General features: G+C 38.1%; 1 protein-coding gene across 7 annotated transcripts in view; it reads left to right on the forward strand.

Annotated features, from left to right (window-relative positions):
• Nucleotides 1–24529, forward strand: part of KHDRBS2 (KH RNA binding domain containing, signal transduction associated 2) — a 430741-nt gene that overhangs the window by 207947 nt on the left and 198265 nt on the right. For all 7 annotated transcript variants that reach the window (XR_012763239.1, XR_012763238.1, XR_012763240.1 and 4 more), the window contains one exon: nucleotides 922–1068. Coding sequence is in view for 1 of the 7 variants with exons in the window: in XM_075414613.1 (XP_075270728.1) it covers nucleotides 922–1068 (147 nt within the window). In the remaining 6 variants the exon portion in view is untranslated. The remainder of the gene's footprint in view (nucleotides 1–921; nucleotides 1069–24529) is intronic.

Here is a 24529-nt window from a genome sequence, read left to right on the forward strand (position 1 = left end):
CCTCTTAGCCAATTTCAAGCAAATTAGTTTACTTCTTTTTCTGTGATAATGTTTTCCATCTGTAAAATGCAGATATACATACATATTTAGTTCAAAATTACATTTCTCAAAATATTTTTGAAGACTGAGTTTTCAGCTCATTTCTTCAGCATTACTTATTGCTGTCTTGTGTAGTAATGACATAAATTTTTCATTATGTTGTCATAGCCAATGCCATTAACATGATCACTATTTTGTATCTTTGCTTTTTATGCAGAAGTAACTACTATGAATGTGTATTACAATTTACATTATTACAATTTACAGCTTATTTTATATCTAGAAAACTGGGACTCAAAGATTGTCAGGATAAATCTAGGTGAGGTGAATCACCATCTTAAACCAGTGTACACTAGGTTGCATAGGTACAATGTAGCAGAACTGGGACTGAAACTCAGACCTCATGTCTCAAATGGAAGAACTAGGGCGTACTTTCCTGTAGCAGTACTGAAATGCACAGCCTGCAGATATTCATTAAGTAACTTAATGAACTTAATAAACAATAGCATTTGTAAAAGTGCTCTAAATGGTTAAACGGATCTTTATTTTTTTGCAGACAGCTAAGATTCAGACAGATTAATGCAGCTTTTCCGTTATGGAAATTTCCGTTATATTGGAGTGCTTGCTTCTGGACTATTTAGCGTTTTTTCTCTGTGCTGATTAGAGTCTGTTGTAGATTATAATTATGCTGGTTTTATCATTCAGAACACTCAAAATTGATTTTTAAATCTTTAAGTGGCTTGTACTAGACTTTTATTTCTCAAAGGGTTTAGAAGTTTGCTTATATTATGTCTTTTTGTCATGTTCTCTATAAAGGCTAAATCAATGCAAAATTAGTAGATTCCCATTTCTAAAAAAAGAAAATCCACCCTTTTTTCATAGGAGGAAGAACTAAGGAAAAGTGGAGAAGCCAAATACGCGCACTTGAGTGATGAGCTTCATGTATTAATTGAAGTGTTTGCTCCACCTGGGGAGGCCTATTCTCGCATGAGTCATGCCTTGGAAGAAATTAAAAAATTCCTCGTTCCTGTAAGTGGCATATAGCATTCTTCTGTGACTGGTTATGGTATTGCTGCATTGAATTTTTGCCTTCTTTAAGCACCTTTAGCCCAACAAAAAAAAAGTTCTGTTGGTCAATTCATCTTTCATTCTTTCATCTGAAGGAGATGCCAAGCAGGCCATTAATTGTCACAGTTGATCCCCTGGTATGTTTTCTAGATGTTATAGTATTTTCATTTGTCATTGTTTTTTGCTTTCCTTTCTTGATTTTTGGAGGGATGGGTGGATGACTTTTATTCCGGTTGCAGACATTAGTCATTAGTATGTGAGTAGACTTTCATGATTTTTGAATATTTAAATCTGTAAAAATAGTTTTGTATATGTAATGATTTATCTAAATATCTTGCTAATGAAGTTAATGAATTTTTTGTGGAGCAAACAGCATGAGCAAAACATTCTTCAGATGTTTCAGTTCAGGCAGCTTGTCATGACTCAGACCACGGTTTAGCAATCCTCCATCAGCTGGGAGAGCACAGAAACATATTCTAAAGCTGGCAACCTTTTCAGTTCGATTTATACTAAATACATCACTTCCTGAAATACTTACCTTTTTGTCTATTGATTTTCCATCAAACTCTCTGAAATTTATTTTCTCCACATTTGTACAGTGTTCCATGATATTTTCGTACTTCAAAATTGTCCTAGAATTTAAGCATATGCGTACTAAATACTAATTAGATGTAGCTTCGTGTAGCACTAGAATTATGTGAGTTATCATCTGAAGTCTATCCTGAGACTATATAACACTCTAAAAATGTTTAGAACTTGTATTCCTAAAAAAAATTTAGTGGGGGCTTGTTTCTATTTGTGATAAAAAAAATTAAGTGCAATAACTGTTCATATCTCTGAATAATAAGGGAAGGATTCAGTGAATGCCTTGTTATTGTGAGTAATATGAAGCTAAGGTAAGAGATGTTCAGGTGAGGCATAAGCGTGTTTGTATGGCAGAACTTAAATGTTTTATTTGTTGGGGTCTGCTTGGCAGGGGAAAAAGAATGCATTACAAGTACAATATTTAAGTACAATATCTAAAATGTTCAGTTTGTTTAGAGCAACTAAACTGTTTTAAGAATACAAAATAAGTAACTTAAAATTGTTAAAAATAAACAGCTAGATATTAATTTTAAATAATAAAGTTTATTGGCACAGGTGAGTGCCCATAACTGAGCTACAATTTAAGCAAGTTGCCTCTATTTTTCTGATTCTCCCTTTCTACAGCCTGGTTATGCTTCCAGTTTGGAAACACTGGTAGTAAAATACTATTTCAAATTCTGGGAAATAACCATGAGACAAGAAAGCATTTTTTTCATGGTTTCTGACTCTGTGTTGAGTGTACAATATGAGGGACAAATTAGGTCAGTGTTATAATGCTGGCAACATAATGTGGAATAACATTATGGCTGCAAGTTAATTGTGAAGATGTGCCAAGCCATAATACTGAAAGAAAATTTATAGTTAAGTAGCATATTCCTGAAAAGTCTGGAGTGTTATAGCTAAAAATGGTAACAAGGCCAATTACAAAGATTGCCAGCCTTTGTCCTTTGGATAACCCTTTTTTCAGTTGTACATGACTTTGCCAAATTTTAATTTGTTTCTGTAGGAGGTTCCTGTTTACAGTTATCTTTGTACGGCCTCTTCAACTGGGAAGAGAGCTCCTGCACTATAGCATGACACAGTGATGGAGGTACCCATTCCTATACCCGCTGGATTTTTAACGTCCCTTACATAATCTGTCCAGCCTGAGAAAATCTCTTCTGGGTGAATAAGGGAGAGAGCAGTGTGTGAGGAGTGGTGTTAAAATCTGTGGCTGCAGCAATTTACATTGCTCTTGTAAATATTCAGCATCTGCGCAAGCATATATTTTGTGTGACACATTATTTATTGATGAGGATTATATGTATTTTCCAGCACAAGTATAACAGCTACACTGGAAGAAATATAAAAACAGGTTCTTTTTTACAAGATTTTGAACCTGGTTGGCAGCGGCAATAATCACTCCAAACAAGTAACCATTGTACTTTATGACTTGTTTGTTAGTTTTATCCCCTCTGCTTCCTTTCAGATTTACAACAATTTACAAAGCAATTATTAACTGGTTGGTTACAACATGTGTCAAGGGGTTTACACTCAAAAAGCTTGCACTAGATAATTTCCTTTTTGCTCCCTATTTACGGCATCTCTTGAATTTGTTTTATGATGTCTGGTTGTTTATAAGACCTAATTTATTGCAGGAGTGAATACTAGAATTGCATGACAGGGATGAAAACAGTAGAATCCAACAGTTTTATTTATACCGAATCAAGGATGTAATAAACTATTGAAATGAGTTTTCATATTGCTTATGGATTTTGTGAAGTTTAAGTGAAATACTGCCCTCAGAAGTTACACTGATTCTGTCAGTAAGATGGAAGAACGTTTTTATACTTCATCCATTAAGTTTTAATGAGACTGAACTTTAAAATAAATGCCCAGAAAATGTAAGAATAGAAAGAGAAAAATGTAGAATAGGACTGAGAAAAAAAAATTAACATTATTAACTGAAGCAAAGTTTTGATGAACAAATACATTTGATTTAATTGCAATTACTTAATTTTCACCTTCAACCTTGCCCGAGAATAGTATCAAAATTTTTACTAGTGAAGATTTCACCTCCGAGTCAGAGGTAGAAGCTAAGAACTGATGTTTACACTGGCTGTTCCACACATTAATACGTTTCAAAGCTGGAGGCAGCTCGGGCTCAGGTGGTGCATTGGGATCCCTCCAACAGGCGTTTCGGTGAATGGCTGAACCCCGGTATCGGCAGCCTGCCGTAGTTCGCCGACTGACACGCTTTCAAAGCCAGGCTGCTTCGTTTACTGTCCACTGCTTCCATTTTGCAAATGGCTTGAGATCTGTGTGGGAGCTGCCGTTGGGGCGTTGCTAACTGGTGGGTAGGATGTATTTCACAACTGACTTTTGTGGTGTTTATGCAAAACTCTGGGTTTTGCAGGGGGCGGAGCTCATATCCAATTACTACCTAGATACTGTGCTCCATTTTATTTTTATATTTACTTTCAATATGAATACAATTGAAATAGGACAGATCAAAAGACCCATAATTAAGTAAATAGGATTAATACCTCAGTTTTGAAACAGAACTGCCTGCTCCTTTATTTTTTTGGCAACCTAGTAAAAGTGAAAACCAAAATGTGCTCCCCCAAGTCAAGGTTTTAGGACAAAGATCAAATCTGGAACTGATGTTAACATAATGTAAGTTATCCAGTATTAGCTATGTGGAAACTACATACAGTAGGGATATTTAGAAGGACATGTGTTTTGCAGAGTCACCTCTGTGGTCAGCACTGATTAGATAAAATCCATAAGTACCTGACTGCCAAATACTTCTGACTCCAAACTACCAGGGACCGAAGTCTGGGTAAGGAACCTAAGGCTGATGTTATGTATTAGTGCCTCAGGATGGGATGCAGAGACAGTGAACTAGAAGGGGTGATGTTTAAAATGGCCAGTACTGGGGCAAAATAACTTAGAAGCTTTTCAAGATCTGCTGATTTTAAAAGGTTCGTGACTATTAAAAATGCTGTGAAACTTTCTTCACCATTAATGAGCAATGAAGTGCTACATCATTATCAGCTACAACTGTATCATTCTGATTTACATCCAAACATACAAATATGTTTTCTGAAGAAGCTGTTATTTCCATATAGTAAGGGGCTACATGGTCTTTAGTTCTGTGCTTCCTAACACGTACAAAATCTTTTTCCGATAACTGTTTTCATGCCTTGAAGCACAGCATTTTTGTTTGACATGGTTAGCATCCCTTGGGACAAGGAGGGAAGCAGATACTGATCATTCATTTTATGTGTGAGTGCTCTGTAATAGAGAGCTATTATGTAGAGGGCAGGTTGCAGATGCAGTGGCACGACCGCTTCAAAAAGATTGTTTACAACTGTGTGGTGACATGATCAGAAATTGAACCAATTACCACTTTAAGAGCTGCTCTTCGACTTATTTGCATATTTTTCTAGCCACTTGTATCTGCTTTAAACTGAGGCATGTTGGCAACACTCAAGTGCTGGGAATAAACACATGGTCATTTAATGCAGTCCAGTTGATGGACTATTGCTCGTGATCATCTGCCTGTATACTCTGGTATTTTCTGGGGGTGTTTATCAGATCAAATTCCTTTATTAGGGATTCATGTGATGAGGCAGGAGGTGAATGCAGGTTTTTATGATGTTGTTGTTGTTGTTCTGAATTCGGTCTACAATGTCTTCCAGACCTTCTTGTAGATACCTAAATCTCTGATTGTGTAGTTAACTTCAATCTTTTTGTCTCACCTTGTTCCATACCATTGATGAAAATAATTTTCTTACCAATCATTTAAGAAGAATAAGTGTTCCAGCATCAGCTCTTTAGTCTTCCTAACTAAAGATGAAAAATTACTGAGGAAAGAGAGCCTTTCAGTAAAATAACAAGTTACTAATTTCATACTGGAATTTACTCATACAAGAAGTATGTATGACAAAATGGAGATTTGAGGAGATTTGAAAACAAGCTTCGATACCAGTTTGTTTCAGTGGGAAAAATTAAATAATCTCACAGTAGAGTTTAATCACTTGAAGGATTTTCTCTAGCTAATGTTTCAAAAGAAATTGTTTTACATCACACGTACATTTACTGTATATATAGTACTTCATATATACTACAGACCAAAGTTACTAATGATCTGTCATGCCATGTCGTGCTGGCTATATTGTAGTATATACAGCATACTACCAATTTTCTGTCAAAACACAGTTTTAGCTGGTTTATAAGAAGTGTATGTAGGTATATGACGCTTCTTGTGCACATTTTTTATTAGCCATCTGAATTTTGTTTGTACTACAGTATAATGTGAAATCTCTATTTACATGCCATTTCACAGTCCATGGTTTTGTAGTCTTACTTCTGTTACTAAGTAAGCTATTTTGGGGGGAAGGGGATGCCATCCTTTTTGTCCTCTTTCAAAGAACCTCAACAGGCAGAATGTTCCCTAACTGTGACAGGGAGCAGGGACACAGGTCCATCTCTGAAAGAGACCTCTTTCATACCTGTCAAAGTAAATAATTTATACTTGCACATTCTGCAAAGGTACTTGCGGTAATGAATAATTACTACAGTAATTATTTTAAAACTATGATAAGAAAATTATTTGAGCAGCTGTTTCAGTTGTGTCAGGTTCTGGTTTTCCTAGTGTGCAACATCTCTGACAATTTCACACACAAGTTTTGATAATCAAGGAAAAAAAAGAATCAGAGATTCTGTCAAGGCCTACAATATCATAGCACTTTATGGCTTCACAGTTTTTTTTCCTAAATAAGTTCAAACACAAGTGTACTCAAGAGAGTTATAAAAACTTGTGGACAGTGGTTCTTGACTTTTTAAAGACTCTGGAGCTTTTCTTAACCACAGTATTGGCTAATGAGCAGGAGCACTTGCATGGTTTAAATAATACATTTCAAGTTTGATGAAAATAACCCTAAAGCTATCCCTGAAAGTGAAGGTTTGGTAGTGGAGACATACACTAAAATGGCCTTTTCAACTGAAAATTAAACTCCAGTATTTTTCAACTGACTGAATTTTTATCTACTTAGTGATACAAAGCATAGACTATTGGTTCTTTCTGCTGTGAAGCTATAAAATGAATAGCAACACAAAAAGCACAGAATTCCTCAAATACCTTTATATGTGTGTGATGACAAGTGGGTCGCCTGTTGGCATGCCAGACCAGCAAGTACCTTTTGCCAAGGCTCAGCTGCCCAGCTGCTTCAAGGTAATATAGCTACTGCATACCCTCACGTGTGCTTTCAGGGTTGATACTCCCGCTCTGAGTGGATTAAGACATTTTAGGTATGCCAGAGACATATTTAGCCTGTCAAAGCAATCCCTTGATGATCTCTCTCTGACACACAAAGGAATTGTTACAAAAGGCCTTATTGCCAGAGCCAGCCCTTTGTTTTGCCTTTCACATTAACCAGATACATTAGCCTGATCAGGGATTTTACACCGATGCTTAATCTGAGCATACTATTGAGACGTGATTGTAGCTTAAAGAAATATGTACAATTTACTTGGTGAGTCTGTATTCGTCAGCAATTTTATAGGTTTGTCTTACTGCTTCCTCTTGTAGGGTGTAGCTTTTTTATCAGTGGCAGATCAGAAACGATTATTTGGGTATAGGTGATGAAATTCATGGAGAAGAATTTGAATCCTACGGTATTGCTCCTGGTTTCTTAGTAGGAGGTCTGTAATATGTAGCAAGAAGTTGGCTATGGTGTTGCACATTAGGCTGTACAAACCCATTAGCCTCAGAGAGACCACCAGATCCTCCTACACATCTAGCTTTTCAGTTAAGAGCTGTGTGTGAGTACGAAGTTGCCAAATCATCTCATCACTGAAGGCTGGGTATTTGGCCCACTGAAGAGACTGCAGCTTCCTGGGCTGAAAACAAAATTCCATGTGGTTCTATATACAAATAGGCAGGAGAAATGTATCTAAAATAATTGATTTCCATGCAACGAATTACTTCGTAACGAAAAAAAAATGTGCAAGATGTTGTTATGTGTTTCCATCATATGTACTAGTCTCTTTTTTTCTAGCCATCAATATGAGGAAAGAAAAGGACAATATTGGGCTTATAAACATAAGACTGAAAGCAAGGAGTTAAGAGTTACTTTAGCTCTTGCAAGGAACTGATTTGTGGCTTAGGCTACTTTGTCTCTCTTTTATTTATTTCAGTAAAATGACAGTGGGATTTTTAAAGTTTAGTTCATTTATGGAGGTAGACTCAAATAAAAAATTTCTTTTCCTGCCGTAAGTCAAATTGAAAAGCATACTGCAATTAATACCCAGGCAGTGTGTTGGGGTTTGGGGTTTGTTTTGTTTTTTCGTTTTGTTTTTAAAAAAAGGGGGAGACAGAAGGTTTTAGTGGCATTTTTAAACTTTATATGTATTTTTTTTAATGTAGCAAAGGTCAGTGTAGCCAATTCTGAGGATGCTGAGTTATGCTCACATAAGAAAGCATAAATAAAAAGCACAAGTATGGAGTGATCTTTCCTCCGTTGTGTTCTTTCAGCTTCCAGCAGTCAGAATTGAATCTTTTCAAGGCTGTATCCAGACCAGCTTGCCTTATACCCTGTTGTAGATTTTTCTTTTCTCCCCTGAGCTTGTCAAATGCTTTTTTAAACCTTAGTTAAGTTTTTGATCTCTGAAAAGCATCAGGTGGTGATGAGTTTGACAGTTCAGTTATGGACTGTGTGTGAAAACGAAAACCGAAAAGCCCGCTTCCTCTGGTTTGTTTTTAAAGCAGCTGCTTAACACTTTACGGGTGCCCTCATCTTCATGCAAAGTTAAAAGCAATGGATAATCTTACACCGATCCTCACTCTTGCCTTGCTCTGGAATTGTTTCTTTTCTAAGCCCCCCAACTTTTCTTGTACAGAAGCGGAGGTAGCTCTGATTATCCATGTGACTTGCCTCTTACTGTCCATTCCATGTCTTTCTGTGTCGTCCTTAGATTACCCCTTTTTCTTTTTACTGGGGTTGGGTGGCCGGGACGGCACACAGTAGCCTCATGTTGGTAATCAAGAAGCAGCACACTAATCAAATGGATCTTCTGTTATTTTATGGTTTAGTGTCAGGGTTTTTTTTCTGGTACTGTCTACCATTCTTCCCGCTTGCACTGATTTGATGTTTTCCAAATGGCATTTGTAAAAAATCCAAGGCATCTTTCCTGAATAATGATAACTAAGTTAGAGCTATTTACTTTCAGTATTTTAATGTTTATCAATACTTAAGTTTAATTATTTTCATGTGCGTTATTTTGCATTTACCAGCACCCAATTTTTTCTGCCAGTTTTATTTCCAATAACCGAGTATGACATCTTTCAGCAATTCTTTGCAGTAGCCTTTAGATTTTATTGCGCTGAATAACTTTAAATGAAATGCTGTCACTTCACTATTCAATTTTTTATATATGATTTATAAATATGATGAGTAAAACAGATTTTTTGAATCACTCAATGAACTCTTCCCCTCATAAAACAGAAAATTATAAAAACAGCCCAGCTATTCTTAATATACTTTCTCCTGTAACCAAAGAGAGAATTATTAATCAGTGAGGTGCGCTCTCTTACCTTTTGATGACTTTTGTTGTGGCTGATGAGTTTTGATCTCCATCTGTGGAGATCTTTAAAAATAGATGTCTCATTTGCACTATGCCATGCTATGTGACATAAACCAATTCAGTAATTATCTGTTTGAAGGGTAAGGGTACATTCGTCCACAGAACAGACATCTACAAGACCAGTGACAAGAGCCTGACTATATTCGGCATGAGCAAACATGAGAAGGTTTCAGGAAGTTAAGGGTATATATTTACCTATATTCCTGATATTTTGAAAGATTTAAAGTTTCCTAATGGCAAGGAATAATATGAGAAAACTTGATTGACATGAGAGGTTTTTTAAAAGAATAAACAAGTTCAAATATCAAGTTGAAAAGAAAAGGTTGTTAGTTGACTATGAAAACAGCTTTCTACAGAAGAACAGTAACTTGAGTTTAATATGGTTTTGGTTCAGCCTTAGTGATGAAGGGATGGCAAGAACTTAAAACAATCACTGTATAAAAATCAGGAAAAGATGCAGAAGACAGATTAGTAGTCTAATAACTAATAGAAATTAAATCTATGAAATTAAAATTCCATATTTACTTGAACAGTTGTGAAGGAAATATGTGGCCAGCAATGCAGTGATAATACAAATGAGTTCAAGGTACATTAGAAATGAAAGGAATCTTTAAAAAAGATATAAACTTCAATCCCAGTAGATGGTAATTTTTAACCATAGTCTTAATGATGCAGAAAAAGCAGAATGTTTTGATAAATATCAGTTGCGTAGCTGGAAAAATATAGGATGGTATAGTTTTATCTTACCAAAATGATGCAATGCTTTGCAGTTGCTAGTACAGTAATGTTAATTTTAAGAAAACCTGTCAGGAAACTGAAGAAGAGGTTATAGTGTGCTGGTCTGTGAGCAGCAGAGCTAATGACTTCATGTCATGTGTTTGGGGGATCAGGTAGGGGGTGTGTTCTCTGTCTGAAACTTTTATGTATTCCAGATATTCTCAACTTCATGCATTCATGTGTGTGTTTGGTTGGTCTTCTGTGGGCATTTGCTCTTCACTAAGGGCACTAACAGTATCTTCCTCACCCTTCTGGATGAGCACTTCCATGAAAACAGGAAGGATTGACTAGTTTAGGACTACAGGACATCTGCCAGATACAGCTAGAGTCAACCAGTGAGTCAAAAGTTAATTGGGTTGGAACAACAAGCGGTGGAATAGAAACATGAGCAGTGGAACTAAAACTTGCAGTAGCACCATGACTGTATGGTGATTATGCTGTGCCCAGCCTGACACCAGTCCTCCACTGAATAGTTGGGAAAGATTGCATCTTACAAAAAAAAAATGAGAAAGGAATCTAGTCACTGCTTAATTTTTTTTTATGGCTTGATAAAAATTAATTTTTCAGCAAATCTGAAGATGACAGGTGAGAAGACAAGAGGAAATGGCCTCAGGTTGCCCTGGGGAGGTTTAGATTGGATATTAGGAAAAATTCAGATATTAGTAAAAGTTTCTTCACCGAAAAGGTTATCAAGTACTGGAACAGGCTGCCCAGGGAAGAGGTGGAGTCACCAACCCTTGAGGTATTTAAAAGACATGTAGATGTGGTGCTTAGGGACATGGTTTAGTGGTGGACTTGGCAGTGCTAGGTTAACAGTTGGACTTGATGATCTTAAAGGTCTTTTCCAGCCTAAATGAGTCTATCGTTCTATATTCAGTGAGAAAGTTGGTTGATAAAATTAATGTTGTTGGTGATACCTGATATTCCTGTAAAAATCTATCACTTGCATGATGTAAGTGACAGCACTCCAAGGTTCTTAATAAGAAAGTTTGCCTAAATAGGTGTGTCTGTAGCGTTTTTTTCTTAAGGAGTTGGTGTATTAAACGTCTTTGTCTGTCATACCTGGTTTCTGTATCAAATTTTGAAAATGGAGATTTTCATCACAATATTAGGTTATTTCATTTCAGCGTATTCCTCGCTCATCACAGCAGGTTCCTTTGGGTGAGACCTACAGAGTGGCACAGGTGGTGCAATACTTAAACACTGTAGCAAAATCTGTAGCCATTAAAGCGGGTGAAGACACTTCTTGTGAGAGTGGTGCCTGGAGGTGCATCCCCGGCCATCAGTCCGCTTACGTTAACATCCAAAAAATGCTGAGAATTAGGATGCATCTTATATCCTGCCTCCCTGCTGGGTTTAAGCACTTTAGTTTGGAAACATCAAGATGAGAGGCATACCTCCAGATGAAGTAAGCGTGAAACCAGAAGAGGCTTCTAATAAGAGAGGAATCATTCTCTGGAGCTGCTCATAGTCCATTGACTACAAAGGGAAACCACTGGTGACTTAGATTAGAACAAAATGAAACCTTCATAGGTACGTAAGCCTTTTTTTAAAAGAAAGTCTCTATGACGTGTAATCTTTCTGAATAGTCATGTGATGACACTAGGGTCTAGTGATCAATTTTGTTCAGAGCTGACAGGAGACCTTACAGAGAAAGAGGAGTGAGGCAGTCTGGTACCCAAAGCTGTAAATCGGAGTCAGCTGGGAATGATGGGACAGAATCTCGCTAGTGAATAGAGGCAGGAGCTCGTTCAGAGAGGAAGGCTGAGGATGGATGCAGAAGTAAACAGAAGCATGCTTAAGAAGAAATATCTCATATTTCCCATTTAAATGACTTGAGTACAATTACTACCTACCTACTTGCTTGCCATGTTCTCTCAGCTGTTTGAAAACTCTTTGGTGCATGCAGGCTTTTTTTACACTTCTTACTAACTAAAAACAGAAAAAAAATGGAACTGTCTCCTTTAGACATGCTAGAACAAGATTTGTGTCTGTTGGACAGTAATTCAACTTCAGCATAATTTTCATGGCTGCATGACTTGTGAATGACCTGGTGAGTAATAACTTGATTACAGCACTGTTCAAAATCAGTTTTTAGGGCCAGATTGGAGGAGGTGAGAAATTTTTGGAAGCAAACAGTGTGACAAGCCGGGCAGGTTCTGTGTCTATTTCTAATTAAAGTACATACTTACATTTCTGTTTGTAATGGATACTTACCACAGAGTTAGTCTGAGCGGGACACTACAACAAGGAAGTGAAAACAATAGAAAGTCCTTATTTTACAGATTTTTCCTATTGATTTTCTTCATTTTTATAAATGCTATTAAAATTCAAAAGTAATATATTGAACAGTAGTTGACCATGGGCTCTTAATTAGACTCTAAGATTAGAGTTAAATGAATAGACATATACTGTCCAAGAATTGTCAGTAGGAAAACTGGCAGGGAAACACAGGCAGAAGGTGAGTTTTTCCAAACAGTGAGAGCTTCGAAAGGTCATGGAGAACTTTACAGATGAAAAAAAAAAGAATCACTTTTAGAGTGACAAATGAAGCATAGGAAGTTCCATCTGAACATGAGGAAGCACTTCTTCTGTCTGAGCGTGATGGAGCACTGGAACAGGCTACCCAGGGAGGTTGTGGAGTCTCCTTCTCTGGAGATATTCAAGACCCACCTGGACAAGGTCCTGTGCAGCCTGCTGTAGGTGACCCTGCTTCGGCAGGAGGGTTGGACTAGATGACCCACAGAGGTTTCCAACCCCAAACATTCTGTGATTCTGTGATTCATTCAGTAATTAATAGCTGTTCGTTGTTTTCATTATTTGCTTTACATCTTTGTTACTTTTGAGGAAGTTAATAAATAAGGCTTTGTTCTAGAGATGCTGTTTCTGAATTGTTTTAATCTAGTCACAAGTCTCTAGCCTGTAGGATTTCCTTAGGTGCCAAACACACGTGGACCACCAACGTACAAAAGACAGGGAAAAGCAATCAAGAGGTGTAAAATAATGGTAGTTACAGCAGGTTCAGGAAAGCAGAGCTATTATCTCAGAGGGGCCAGGAAAATCCCCTCAATGTCAAAGAGGGCAATTGCATATGTAACACGGTGCTAAGTTACAGGATAAACAGCTCTAATCTCTGCCCAGTCACTATTGTTAAACTGATTGTTTAAAAATTGGTGAAAGGAACTAATGCTAAATTAAACAAAGATTTGGCTTTGATTTTGATTGAGATTTCTGCCTATAAACGCATCAGAAGGACAGATCATGCCTTGAGTATTGGCTGGTCTACACTTTTCTGTGTATCTTGCTTTGAAAAGCACTTAATAGATTTATGTTAGTCTGTAAAACGAACTGTATCCAGGGTAGGAACTTGCTTACCAAATTGAAAGCAGGTGCAGTTAAAAACAGAGGTGATATAAAGCTCTGAAAAAATATTTGTGCAATGGGAATCCTGGCAGTCTGCTTCAATACAGCATCTTCAGTGTGGTACAGCAGGTGATTCATGTCATAAAACGGTATGAGTCCCAGAAATGCTGTTGCATACCTGCATGAGAATGTGGTTTTACTATCTCCATCTGTCTCCCAAACAGTGTGAATATGTTGCAGTATGTTTAAATAGATGTCTGTTTTAATTTGGTTAATCACTCTTCACTCAGAGCTCAACTTTTTGCATGGTCAGAAATCATATTTTCTGCTGGAATGCAAAAGCCTGTTTTGTTTTGTAGTGCAATTATGTATTTCAATATCACTGAAAAAAATAATTTCTCCTGTGTCACATTTCAAACTAAACAGTTATCTGAGTCATACCCTTATTATTAAAATGGCAAACAAACAAAATCTGAATGTATTTAATTTTCTGCCAAACCCTAGCCTGTTTTTATGTAAATTACTTTATACAGGGGCCATAATCGAAGGCTGTTTATACAGTATATCAATTAAGTCTTGACTTGTACTTCAGCCTTTTAATCAGTTCTGAGCTAGAAGTGATTTTGTGTAGTTTAAGGCCAGGGGGAACAGAGAACGTACATGGAGTTTGTGTATATTATTATATATTGTTATAGTGTATGTATTGTGTTCTGTATAATGATATATATCGCTATACTTATTAGAAAGTATATTACTATAATATAGTGTAGTCAGTTATTACATAATGTTGGGCTGTTAGATTTTATCCGGCTACCCTTATAGTGAGACCACTGGATTTAGTTGTGCCTCCTGCTCGCAGGTGCCCCAGCTGCTCTGCACGACAAGTACTCTGCTGCTGCCTGGCACCCTCGGCAGGTGAGGAAGACTGCCCGAATGAGCAGCTGAGGACTTGTAAGGAAAAATGAATCTTCCCAACCTGTCTGATCAGAGACCAAGAATCAGGAAGGGAGGAAGAATCCCTTTTGGATACTAAACCTTGCAGTTTCCCTTCTGTGCACAGGAGTAAAGCATTATGTGGTGCACCTGAGATGTCTGTCTCTGCTGGCATAAACTGACCGGTGTCCTGTCTCAAAGTGTGGCAGGTTTGCTATGGCTCACAAGTATTTCTAGGGAAACTCGGAAAAAATGCATCTGACCGATATTGTGCAGGGGTCAGAAAATCTTCTTGACCCTTCTAAGTGTCTTATGTACATCATCTTTAGGCATGTATTGAGCACAATGAGAATAACCTAATCAGTTCTCCATTCCCAGAACTTGTGAAGAGGAAATCAAGGGAGAATTTAGAGATTCATGGATTCTGAAACCGGGAAGTACAACTATTCACTTTATCCAAAGTCCACACAGGCAGTAGAATTTCTCCTGAAAGCTGTACTAAATATATGTTTCAGAAAGATATTAAATCTCACTTCAAGTGCTCCAGATGATCTGGAGTTCATCTTCCTGCTAAGCTGTAGTTAATCTTACTGGTAGGAAACTGTCTATTTTCAAGTTTGGGTTTTTTTGCCCCTAAATTGAGTTTCCACAATGTGCATTTTCCACATTAAAAGCACCTCCTCCTCTTTCCAGCTATCGATATCCCTTTGGGTCTCCAGAGAGAGAGTGTAAGTGAAATCAGATGTTTCCTCAAATCAGTTCTGCGGTAAACAGAATATTGTTGTTAAGCCTCATTTCATAAGGCTTTTTATTCCTATTTGATTGCTGTCTCTTGTTAAGTCTTAAGTCTTGAATCCTGACCCAGTAGTCAGAAGAACCACGTAGATTTGTGATAGTAATGTAGCCTTCACATTTTTACCACCCAGTAGTTTACAAAGCAATGCCAAAAAAGATTTTATGTAATTGTCCAAATAGTTAGTGAACGTATTTAATAGTGTTGAGCCAAGAAGTGATTTCTGAGGACATTGCTCTACATTTTGATTTCTCTCAAATAATAATAATAAAAAAATAACTATACCACAATACCAGTTTGCAAATCATTCAGTGTAATCCCTGCTAATTCCATCTCAGTTTTAGATCAACACATTAAGTGATAAAAAGTTCAGCTGAGGTGCTTGATCTGGAAGTGATTGCATACCATGGAAACAATCTCATGTCCTTTTCTATTAGAGAAGTAAAACTTTCTATCCACATGAGGTGGGATAAATAAAATATCAGTTTTTGTTGCAAATACAGAACTGAAGCATGAGTTAAATGTCTCAGTGTTTTCTGTAACAGTCTTTACAACTTCATCTAGAAACACAACTCTGACCTACTTTTTGAAGTGGGGTGAAGGAGAATTGAAATGAGTAATCATACTGTAGTTCCAAATGCCTTTATGTTGCCCTGATTGTACTGATCACTCTCATTTCACTGATATCTTTTGCTTCCTTTATCAGTCACCTAAGTTAAAAAAATACTTGTCCGTCCTTCTTACTATCATTTTTACGTTGTTTTTATTCTGAAATAGACATTTAACCAAAGTAGCTTATTGCCCAGTATTGCCTTTTCAATATCTGTGGCATTTGGATTATATGGGCAGCCTGCAAGATGCTCTTCAGCAGCTCTCGGTAACATTTCTGGCTGCAGACTCCCATTCCCAGACAGGTATGCCAAGAACAACTGAAGTTTCAAAAAGGCGACCCTTTTAAAATGTTGAATGTCCATAGCATTCCTGATATACAAAATTATAGAAAACACACCAAGATGGGTGTGTACCTAGGCATCAGCTAATTTTCAGGTTGAACCTGCACCTTCTGTCATTATAGTTCCACTGCTTGCCTGCTCTACATTGGAGTCAGACTGTTCTTTAAGCAATTACAACCTAGTCTGTCTTAGTAACATTGGAGTTTTGTTTCAGTTGTATGTTATGGTATCTAGAAGACATCCCCAAGATGAGGTCAGTCCATTAAACATTTTTTTCTTTCTCTGTAGTAAGAGCAGAATTTTAAGGAACATTTTGTTTTCTTGCATAGATGAGGTGATCTGTAACACGTGAACACCTATACTCCATATTTTGCCTGAAGAAAGCTCTAACTTCTATCACCCGAGGGCCTGAATCTCGTCTTATGAACACTGGACTCGTAGAAAAGTGCCATCTTCCTGTCTCCTCTTTCACTCCTAGATAGTGCTTAAAAAAGGGGATCTTTTCTGCGCTTTGATTTGGGTACCATTACATACTGTGTGCCAGTTGCTAGATCACACCAGTGAGCTTCTGTTTGAGATCCTCTAAGCTGGTGCTTGTCCCATCTCTCCCATCTGGAGATGGGACCACATATAAGGTGTAAAAGAATGGAGAATATGAAAGTAACGGCCTGGAGAAGTGATAGGAAAAGCAAGGGGAATAACGAGTATTAAATTAATTTAAATGAATAAAAAACAAAATTAAAAAAATTATTAGTAGCTAGAAAGATACTACCTGTGGTTGCAGCATCTATGAAAAATTTAGGTGCCTTAAAATTTTGTTAAAATTTTTGGGAAATGTAGCTTTTAAATGAACTATAACATAAATATTTGTCATTATTTTAGTTATGAAAAATTAATTCCAAAGTCTATGAGAAAGCAATACTTATATTGTTTATTTTTATATTTTTCTTTTTAATTGTGGTGGAAGCATTGCATAGGAGGGCATATGCAATAACTGGTAAACTCCACAAACACAAATTATAATCAGTTATTGCAGCGTGCTCCCACTTTTGATGGAATATTAATAACTTTAATTTCATTGAGATTGACAGACTAGCTAGGGTCCAATTTCCCATTTCAATTTTTGCTCATTGCTATTAAAAAAAACTACTTAAAATGTCACAATACCTGCAAAGATGTTGTGAGAAGTCCAGCGTGACATCACCTTTTCGTGCATGTTGATTGAGAAAGAACTGGCCCTGACTGTAAAATTTCAAAATTAAAAAAAAAAAAACACCACAAAAGCACACACAGCAGCTGCCATGTTTTCTTGAGCAAGGTCTGTTGTACTGGGGGACGATTAGAACAGCAGGGATGGTGAAAAGTCAGGAATAAGCACAGCTGGCAGGAAAGATCAAACATGCAATAGAAAATATCAGATTACTCAGAGACAAAGGCACTAAATGGCATTTTTAAATTTCTTTCCGTAGACATCAATATTAAATGGAATCGGATCAGTTTTACTGTGATAAAACTAAAGAAAATTCTGTAGTGAAGTCACAGAGTATTTCATCAGACATAAGATGGGAGTTTAGTCATTAACAAAGCTTTCAGTGGGATCAAAGTTAGTCATGTATACAAATACTTTATAGTTGGTGAAATTAGGAAAGAAATCTGATTTTTATTCACCACAATGCTAGTACCTAATTTTTTTTTTCGTTTTTCAATTTGTCTCATAAAGTGTTAACCATCCGAAAATTAACATTTGTTCCTCTGGGCAGTTAACATTTGAACCAGTATTACTAGAAGACTTGGCTAAGGGACTGCTAATGGTTGTCCAACAGTAGAAAACCATAAAAGCTGTGCTGAAAATATTTCTTTCTTGAAGAACAGTGTTAGCCTTGTGGGCACACATTTATATACAGAGCTGCACACACTCACATACTGAAATGCATTGCCTCTTACAGAACATAAACACAAAGTCACGCGAGGTGGTCTGGGCTCTTCCCACTATTTACACTCCGGGACAGAAATGTCAAGAGCCTGCAGACTTAGTTATTTCAGGTGCATTAATTCTTCTGAGGTAACTCATCATCAACTATCCCCTCCAGAATACTTCTATTGATAATCTGGGCTTAGGATAAACCTACATAAGATCAAGTGCATAGTTATGCACATAAATATCATCACTGTAATTATCTCAGCAGGATAATGACGGAAAAATAGTTTAAAAAGATAATCACCGAGGTCATTGCCAAAATTTGCCCCAGTAAACAATAATGGTGGATCTCATATGTGAGTAGTTGTATGAGGATGTTAGGAAATGACATGTAAAGATTTTGGCAGATTTAAGCCATTGAGAAAGACTAGATCATTTCTTCTGGAGCGATGGAAACTTTGCAAGGGAGAAGGCAGATTGCAGGGCTCTCAGAGCTGTCAGGTTCTAGTGCCCAGTTGTAGCCACCATCCTTGAAATTTAAGATGTTCCCCCTCTGTCCTGTTCAAACTCTGTAACTCTGAATGCAAGATCCGAGAGGGCAAAGGCAAAATGACCCCAGAGGTGCTGATGCTGTAACCCGGTAAAAGGGGCACATTACCGCAGGAAGAATTCCTGGCTTAGGGTCCCTCTTCCCGGGGCTAGTTCTGTGTTTTTTTCTGATGACACTTAAATAGAAGCTCTGTATGCAATCCTCATAATGGGGAGCAGACCCTGTGGCTTTCTTCTCACACACCTTCGTAATTTGGATATCTACGACTTTGATGATCCACAGCAGAAGATCTTACTATGCAGGCTGATGGTTTTACAATGACGTCTGTCTCATGGTAAGATTTATTTGTTTCATTCTGACAACCAAAAGAGTAGGAAAAAAGTCTCAAAACCCTAAAGCTAAGGAAATCTGATTGTGTCTGGGATGTTGCAGGATTACAGGGTGTTCAGAGGCTTTGTCATCAGGAAATGGGAGAGTGGCAATCAGGTTGTCAGTTGTCCAGGGTATTTATTTGCAGAAGGCTTTTCAATACTTGGACACTTGCTGAGAGCCTTCTCTGATCTTTGCTTGATCTAAGTCAAACTCAAGGAGTAGGAACTTTTGACAAAGGTTTCTGGAAATGAGGTGTTTGTTTACTGTGTTATGTGTTTGCAGTTCTGAACACTGAAGGCCAAACGATGGAATGAGAAGCAGCTCAGGCATTTTATGCACCCCAGGTGGAAGGTGGGGATTGGCGAGAGAAGCCTGCTGGCCTCTGCTTGCATCTTTTCAGGACATCTGCAAAGGAGCAACTCTTGCCATTACTCACCATTGCAGGATTGCTTGAGAGACTCTTCTAGGCAACTGCAGTCTAGGGAGATCATGGGTATAAAAGTTTAAAACAAATGTGGAAAATAAATGCTTTCAGTATCAATGGATGGATGAAAGGCAAGGCAGGCTCTGCTCATACTTGCCAGAGGAAAGGAAAGGAGAACATAGGAGGGTATAGTTGCCAGAGATTCCTGGTTCAAAACAGGTCTGCAACAGTTCAGCTAGCATAATCCAGGAATGCTTAGGTAGGTAATCAAGGAAATTACAGTGAGTACACACCAGCAGAAACTGCCCTTAATAACATTGCAGTTTACCTGGTTTTGGAGAATAAGAGATGGACATCTCATCAGGTAGTGTGGCTCTCTTTATCAGTCGCCTGGGACTTTTTCATTTGGGACTCTTTCTCCTCCTGGGAATGAAAGTTTGACTACGAGGTCTTTTCAGAAGTTCACTGATCTTCTCTGTTGTGGTTTCACATATATTTATTCTTTCCCAGGTCTTCTGTAATAGTCCTTTTCTTTGTTGAAGAAAAAGAGAGGATTTCAAAGGTTTCACAAACTAGGCTCTCACTGCATTTTTCGAGTAGTAATTCTGGCTTCTTTTTTTGAGCCTGGGGAAAATAGTAAAAAAATTATCCCATTCCAAGATTCATAATGCAGTTTAAAGCTACCTGGTGATACATTTAATTTGTGGGAAATAATTGAAACTGGACAAGGTGAATAACTAAATTACATTTTTAGCTAGGATCATACCACAATTTTTGTTGGAATTGATCAGTGTGGAGTTCCACTGAGTACAATGTCCTCTGGTAACAGCGTTAACAGAGTGAGACCCTGGGATTATGTCTCAGGGAAATGCAAGACTTCCTTTCTTTTGTGTTGGATTTTTACTGTGGGCTGTGTATAGTGGGAAAGTATTTCCAAGTTTATATGTATGAGTAAGGCAAAAAGGTGACTGCATTGTGTCCGTGAACAGATGTCATAGCACTGATAAACAGCCCAGAGGTCAGGGATAATTTCTTCATGCTTTGAATGTTTACTCATGGCGCCCAGAAAAGCAGACAGCATTACAAAGAACAGATCTGCAGATGGAGAAAAGATCCCTTGCAAGGCTTTAGATATTTTAGGGCTGAGATATTTTAGTGGAGAGATACTGGTTGAATTAAAATCACAAAAGCAATTTATTTTTTTCAAGGTTAAGTTAGAAATAATGGAGCCTGACACTGCCATAAAGCATTGATGTTAATAAAAAGCACTCTTTTTGTCTCATTACTTTAATAGGATTTGCTTAGGTATATTCCTCTTTTGTAAAATTGCTAGTTAAATTTATATATTGTAAGGCCATAAATATAAATTAGTGAACAACTGAACAGCCTTTTCTCCAGTTAAAAAGCATGATTTGGAGATTATGTCCTCAGGAGATTTTTGAGAGTCCTGTTAATGACATTTCATGTTCATGAAGTTCATGTGACTGGGGTTGAGAACAGGCTCCTATTTCCTCCCTTCCTGATAAGGTCCCTGCGAAGAAATAGGGTACTTTATAGGGAAGGAAGTATAAAAACCTTCCCACCACCACTTTTTTCCCTCTGTAATAGTCTATATAATTCCTTTTTTAATAGACTTAGATCTTGAACTGGCAAAGCCAGACAGTGGCATACTAATGCACTGGCTTAAATTGTAGGTCTACACTTACCAGAGGACATAGAAAACATCTTCTAGAAGATGACTGGCCAATACAGAATTGTGTAAATTATACAAACATCCCAAAGAAAGGAATATGGTGAAAGTGGTATTTCCCTTCATATACAGGGATGTTTACAGTTATAGATATCTTAAAATTGCACATTGTGGGTGTCAGTCTCGTCTCCCAAGTATCAAGCAATAGGAAAAGAGGAAAAGGCTTCAAGTCGTGCCGGAGAGATTTAGATAGGATAGGAGGAAAAATTTCTTCACCGCAAGGGTTATTAAGCATTGGAACAGGCTTGTTCCATCCCTGGATATGTTTAAAAGATGTGTAGATGTGGTGCTTAGGGACATGGTTTACTGGTGGACTTGGCAGTGCTCGGTTAACAGTTGGACTTGATGATCTTAAAGGTGTTCTCCAACCTCAATGATTCTCTGATTCTATGGTGTATTAGCAACAGAGTTTTAGTGAATCACATAACTGGTAACGACTGTCTTTGTAACTAGAGTCTAACATTGATTAAATATTGAATGCTTACCGTTAATAATTTCATTATTTTCTTTAGTGCAATAAATAACACATTGCAGTGTATTAATTTTCAGATAGTTGGTGATTGATAGCTTTATGATTTTTCTCTCCATTTTTCTATTGTTAGTTCCTGCTCTCCAGGAAAAGATGGAGTTTTATCTGAAAGCTTGCCTAACTTAGCATTGTGTTTTTGTGTTATTTTTTAAATTTTAAATGAATCATTCTGCTATGATATAGTAAGGGGAAAAAAAAGTAAGAAATCTATTTTTCACCTATTTCCTTAAAGAAAAGAGGCTAACATAGCTGTGGCATCTATATGTCAGTGACAAGATTTGAAATCAAAAAATTTCAAACACGGTGGAGGAGATATTTAAAAAAAGTCTGTATGATATATGAAAACTGTTTTCTTAGTCAAGATGAGTTTCAAAATAGTATTTCCGTCAAGGAAGACTTTAACTTTCTAAGATAAACATTCCAGTCAACATTTACGCGTTTTAGCTTTCACAGATAACATCAGGTAGCAGTAGTAAATCTGTGTATTGGGTTTGCGTGGCAAGGTTTTGATAGCGGGGGGGCTACAGAGGTGGCTTCTGTGAGAAGCTGCTGGAACCTTCCCCTGTGTCCGACAGAGCCAATGCCACCCAGCTTCAAGACAGACCAACCGCTGGCCAAGGCCGAGCCCATCAACAGTGGTGGTAATGCCTCTGTGATAACAGTTTTAAGAAGGGGAAAAAAGCTGCTGTGAGAACAGCACCCAGAAGAAAGGAGTGAGAATATATGGGAGAAACAACTCTGCAGACACCAAGGTCAGTGAAGAAGAAGACGGAGGAGGTGCTCCAGGTATCAGAGCAGAGATTCCCCTGCAGCCTGTGGAGAAGACCATGACGAGGCAGGCTGTCCCTCTGCAGCCCATGGAGGTCCATGGTGAAGCAGATCTCCACCTGCAGCCCATGGAGGACCCCATGTTAGAGTAGGTGGACGCTCAAAGGAGACTGTGACCCTGTAAAGAGCCCATGCTGGATCAGGCTCATGCCAGGACCTGTGGCCCCGTGGAGAGAGGAGCCCACGCTGTAGCAGTCAGTTCCTGAAGGACTGACGCCCATGGAGGGACCCATGCTGGAGCAGTTTGTTGGAAAGACTAATGCTGGAAAGGTTTGTGGAGAACTGTCTCCCATGGGAGGGACCCTACACTGGAGCAGGGGAAGAATGTGAGGAGGAAGGAGCAGCAGAGACAAAGTGTGATGAACTGACCATAACCCCCATTCCCCATCCCCCTGTGCGGCTTGAGGGGAGAAGGTAGAGAAAATTGGGAGTGAAGTTGAGCCTGGGAAGAAGGGAGGGGTGGTTTGAAGATTTGATTTTATTTCTCACTTCTCTGATCTACTGTTATTTCATTGGTAACTAATTAAATTAATTTTTCCAAGTCAAGTCTGTTTTGTCTGTGATGGTAATTGGTGACTGATCTCTCCCTGCCCTTGTCTCGACCCAGGAGCCTTTCATTGTATTTTCTCTCCCCTGTCCAGCTGAGGAGAGGGAGTGACAGAGCGGCTTTGGTGTGCACCTGCTGTCCAGCCAGGGTCAACCCACCACAATCTGCCATGCCGTCTTCAGAGTCAAATAGTCAAGGCAGTTGGAGGCATGCTTGCAGTACAGAAGCGAGCTGGATACAACATGGGCTGACGGCCTAGGAGGTTGCTGAAGCAATGCAGCCAGTTTCGGGAAGGTGACAAATGGACGAGACTGAGGCCAAGGATATGGAAGTGTTACCTTGGGTCTTTTATGGTGAAATTTCAGGTGGCAGTCAGCAAGGCTGGATTTAGTTCAGCAAAACTCCATGGAGAGCAAAAGAAACCAAGTCTTACTTTTCTTGTGCTAGAGGGAAAATGAAGATTGCTTTTTATTATCTCAAGGCAAGATGACTGTGAACAGCAAATGCAATTTTGTAGTAGAAGTAACTCTCATAGCTTTTTTTTTTCCTTTTTTCTTTTTGTTTTTTAATTTTCTGATATTAGAATCTGATGGCTGAGAGAAACTTTGGCAGTAAAATATTCCAACACTAGGGAAAAAACCTGGTCATATATTTCCTTACTCTGAGTTGAAACATATTTGGAAAAACTTAACACTACCCAGTTCCTTAAATGTCTTACGATGGTGACCTCTTGAAGAGAGTGAACTTTTGACCAATTCTTGATGCCTACATGGGGGCATTAAAACCATTTTAGTTTACTGATTTTGGACGGGCACGGGTCTATTGAGGAAAGAAAGGCTGTTAGTAGCCCCTGAGCCTCACAGACTACTTAACTGCCTGCAGGCATACCAATTAAGTGGAATTATCATCCCAATTAACCATTGTCCCTTGCCAGTCAAAACTCATTTGGTTTAATTCAGCTCCCTAGGAAATGTCCCAATTAACCAGATTTCCTAATTATCTGCGTCCTGATTAAGTGAAGTGTACTAGTACAGGCTGCATTAATAAAGGAGGGTACTCATGTTGTTGCTTAAATTATTTTCCAGCATTTCGGTTTATGGGTGATGTTCTCAGAAAATGAACGTCCCAGTTTGGGTTTTTGTTCTTGTAGCTACAGACTTACAAGTCATTTGGGCCACTGACATACATAATTTCAGCAGGACTTGCCAAGAAAGTGTTACCTGTAAACAAAGGCAGCAGAGGTGTTTGTATGTCCTTTTTTAAGGATGAAGATTTCATTCAGGTGGGATGTAGCCATGAGGTTAGTACTTCAGTTGGTGAATCATTTCTTCTTGATCTCAAAAGTTCTTTGCAGTCTCACGTGAGATGAGATACGGGGCCAGATTTTTTAAATACATTTTGACACAGAATTAGGCTCAGAATGTATCTGAGAAAGTGTGATCTCTGCCACGTGAAACACATTCAGACCATG

This window comes from Opisthocomus hoazin, chromosome 2 (genome assembly GCF_030867145.1).
Source record: "Opisthocomus hoazin isolate bOpiHoa1 chromosome 2, bOpiHoa1.hap1, whole genome shotgun sequence".
In the NCBI taxonomy this organism is placed as follows: Eukaryota; Metazoa; Chordata; class Aves; order Opisthocomiformes; family Opisthocomidae; genus Opisthocomus; species Opisthocomus hoazin.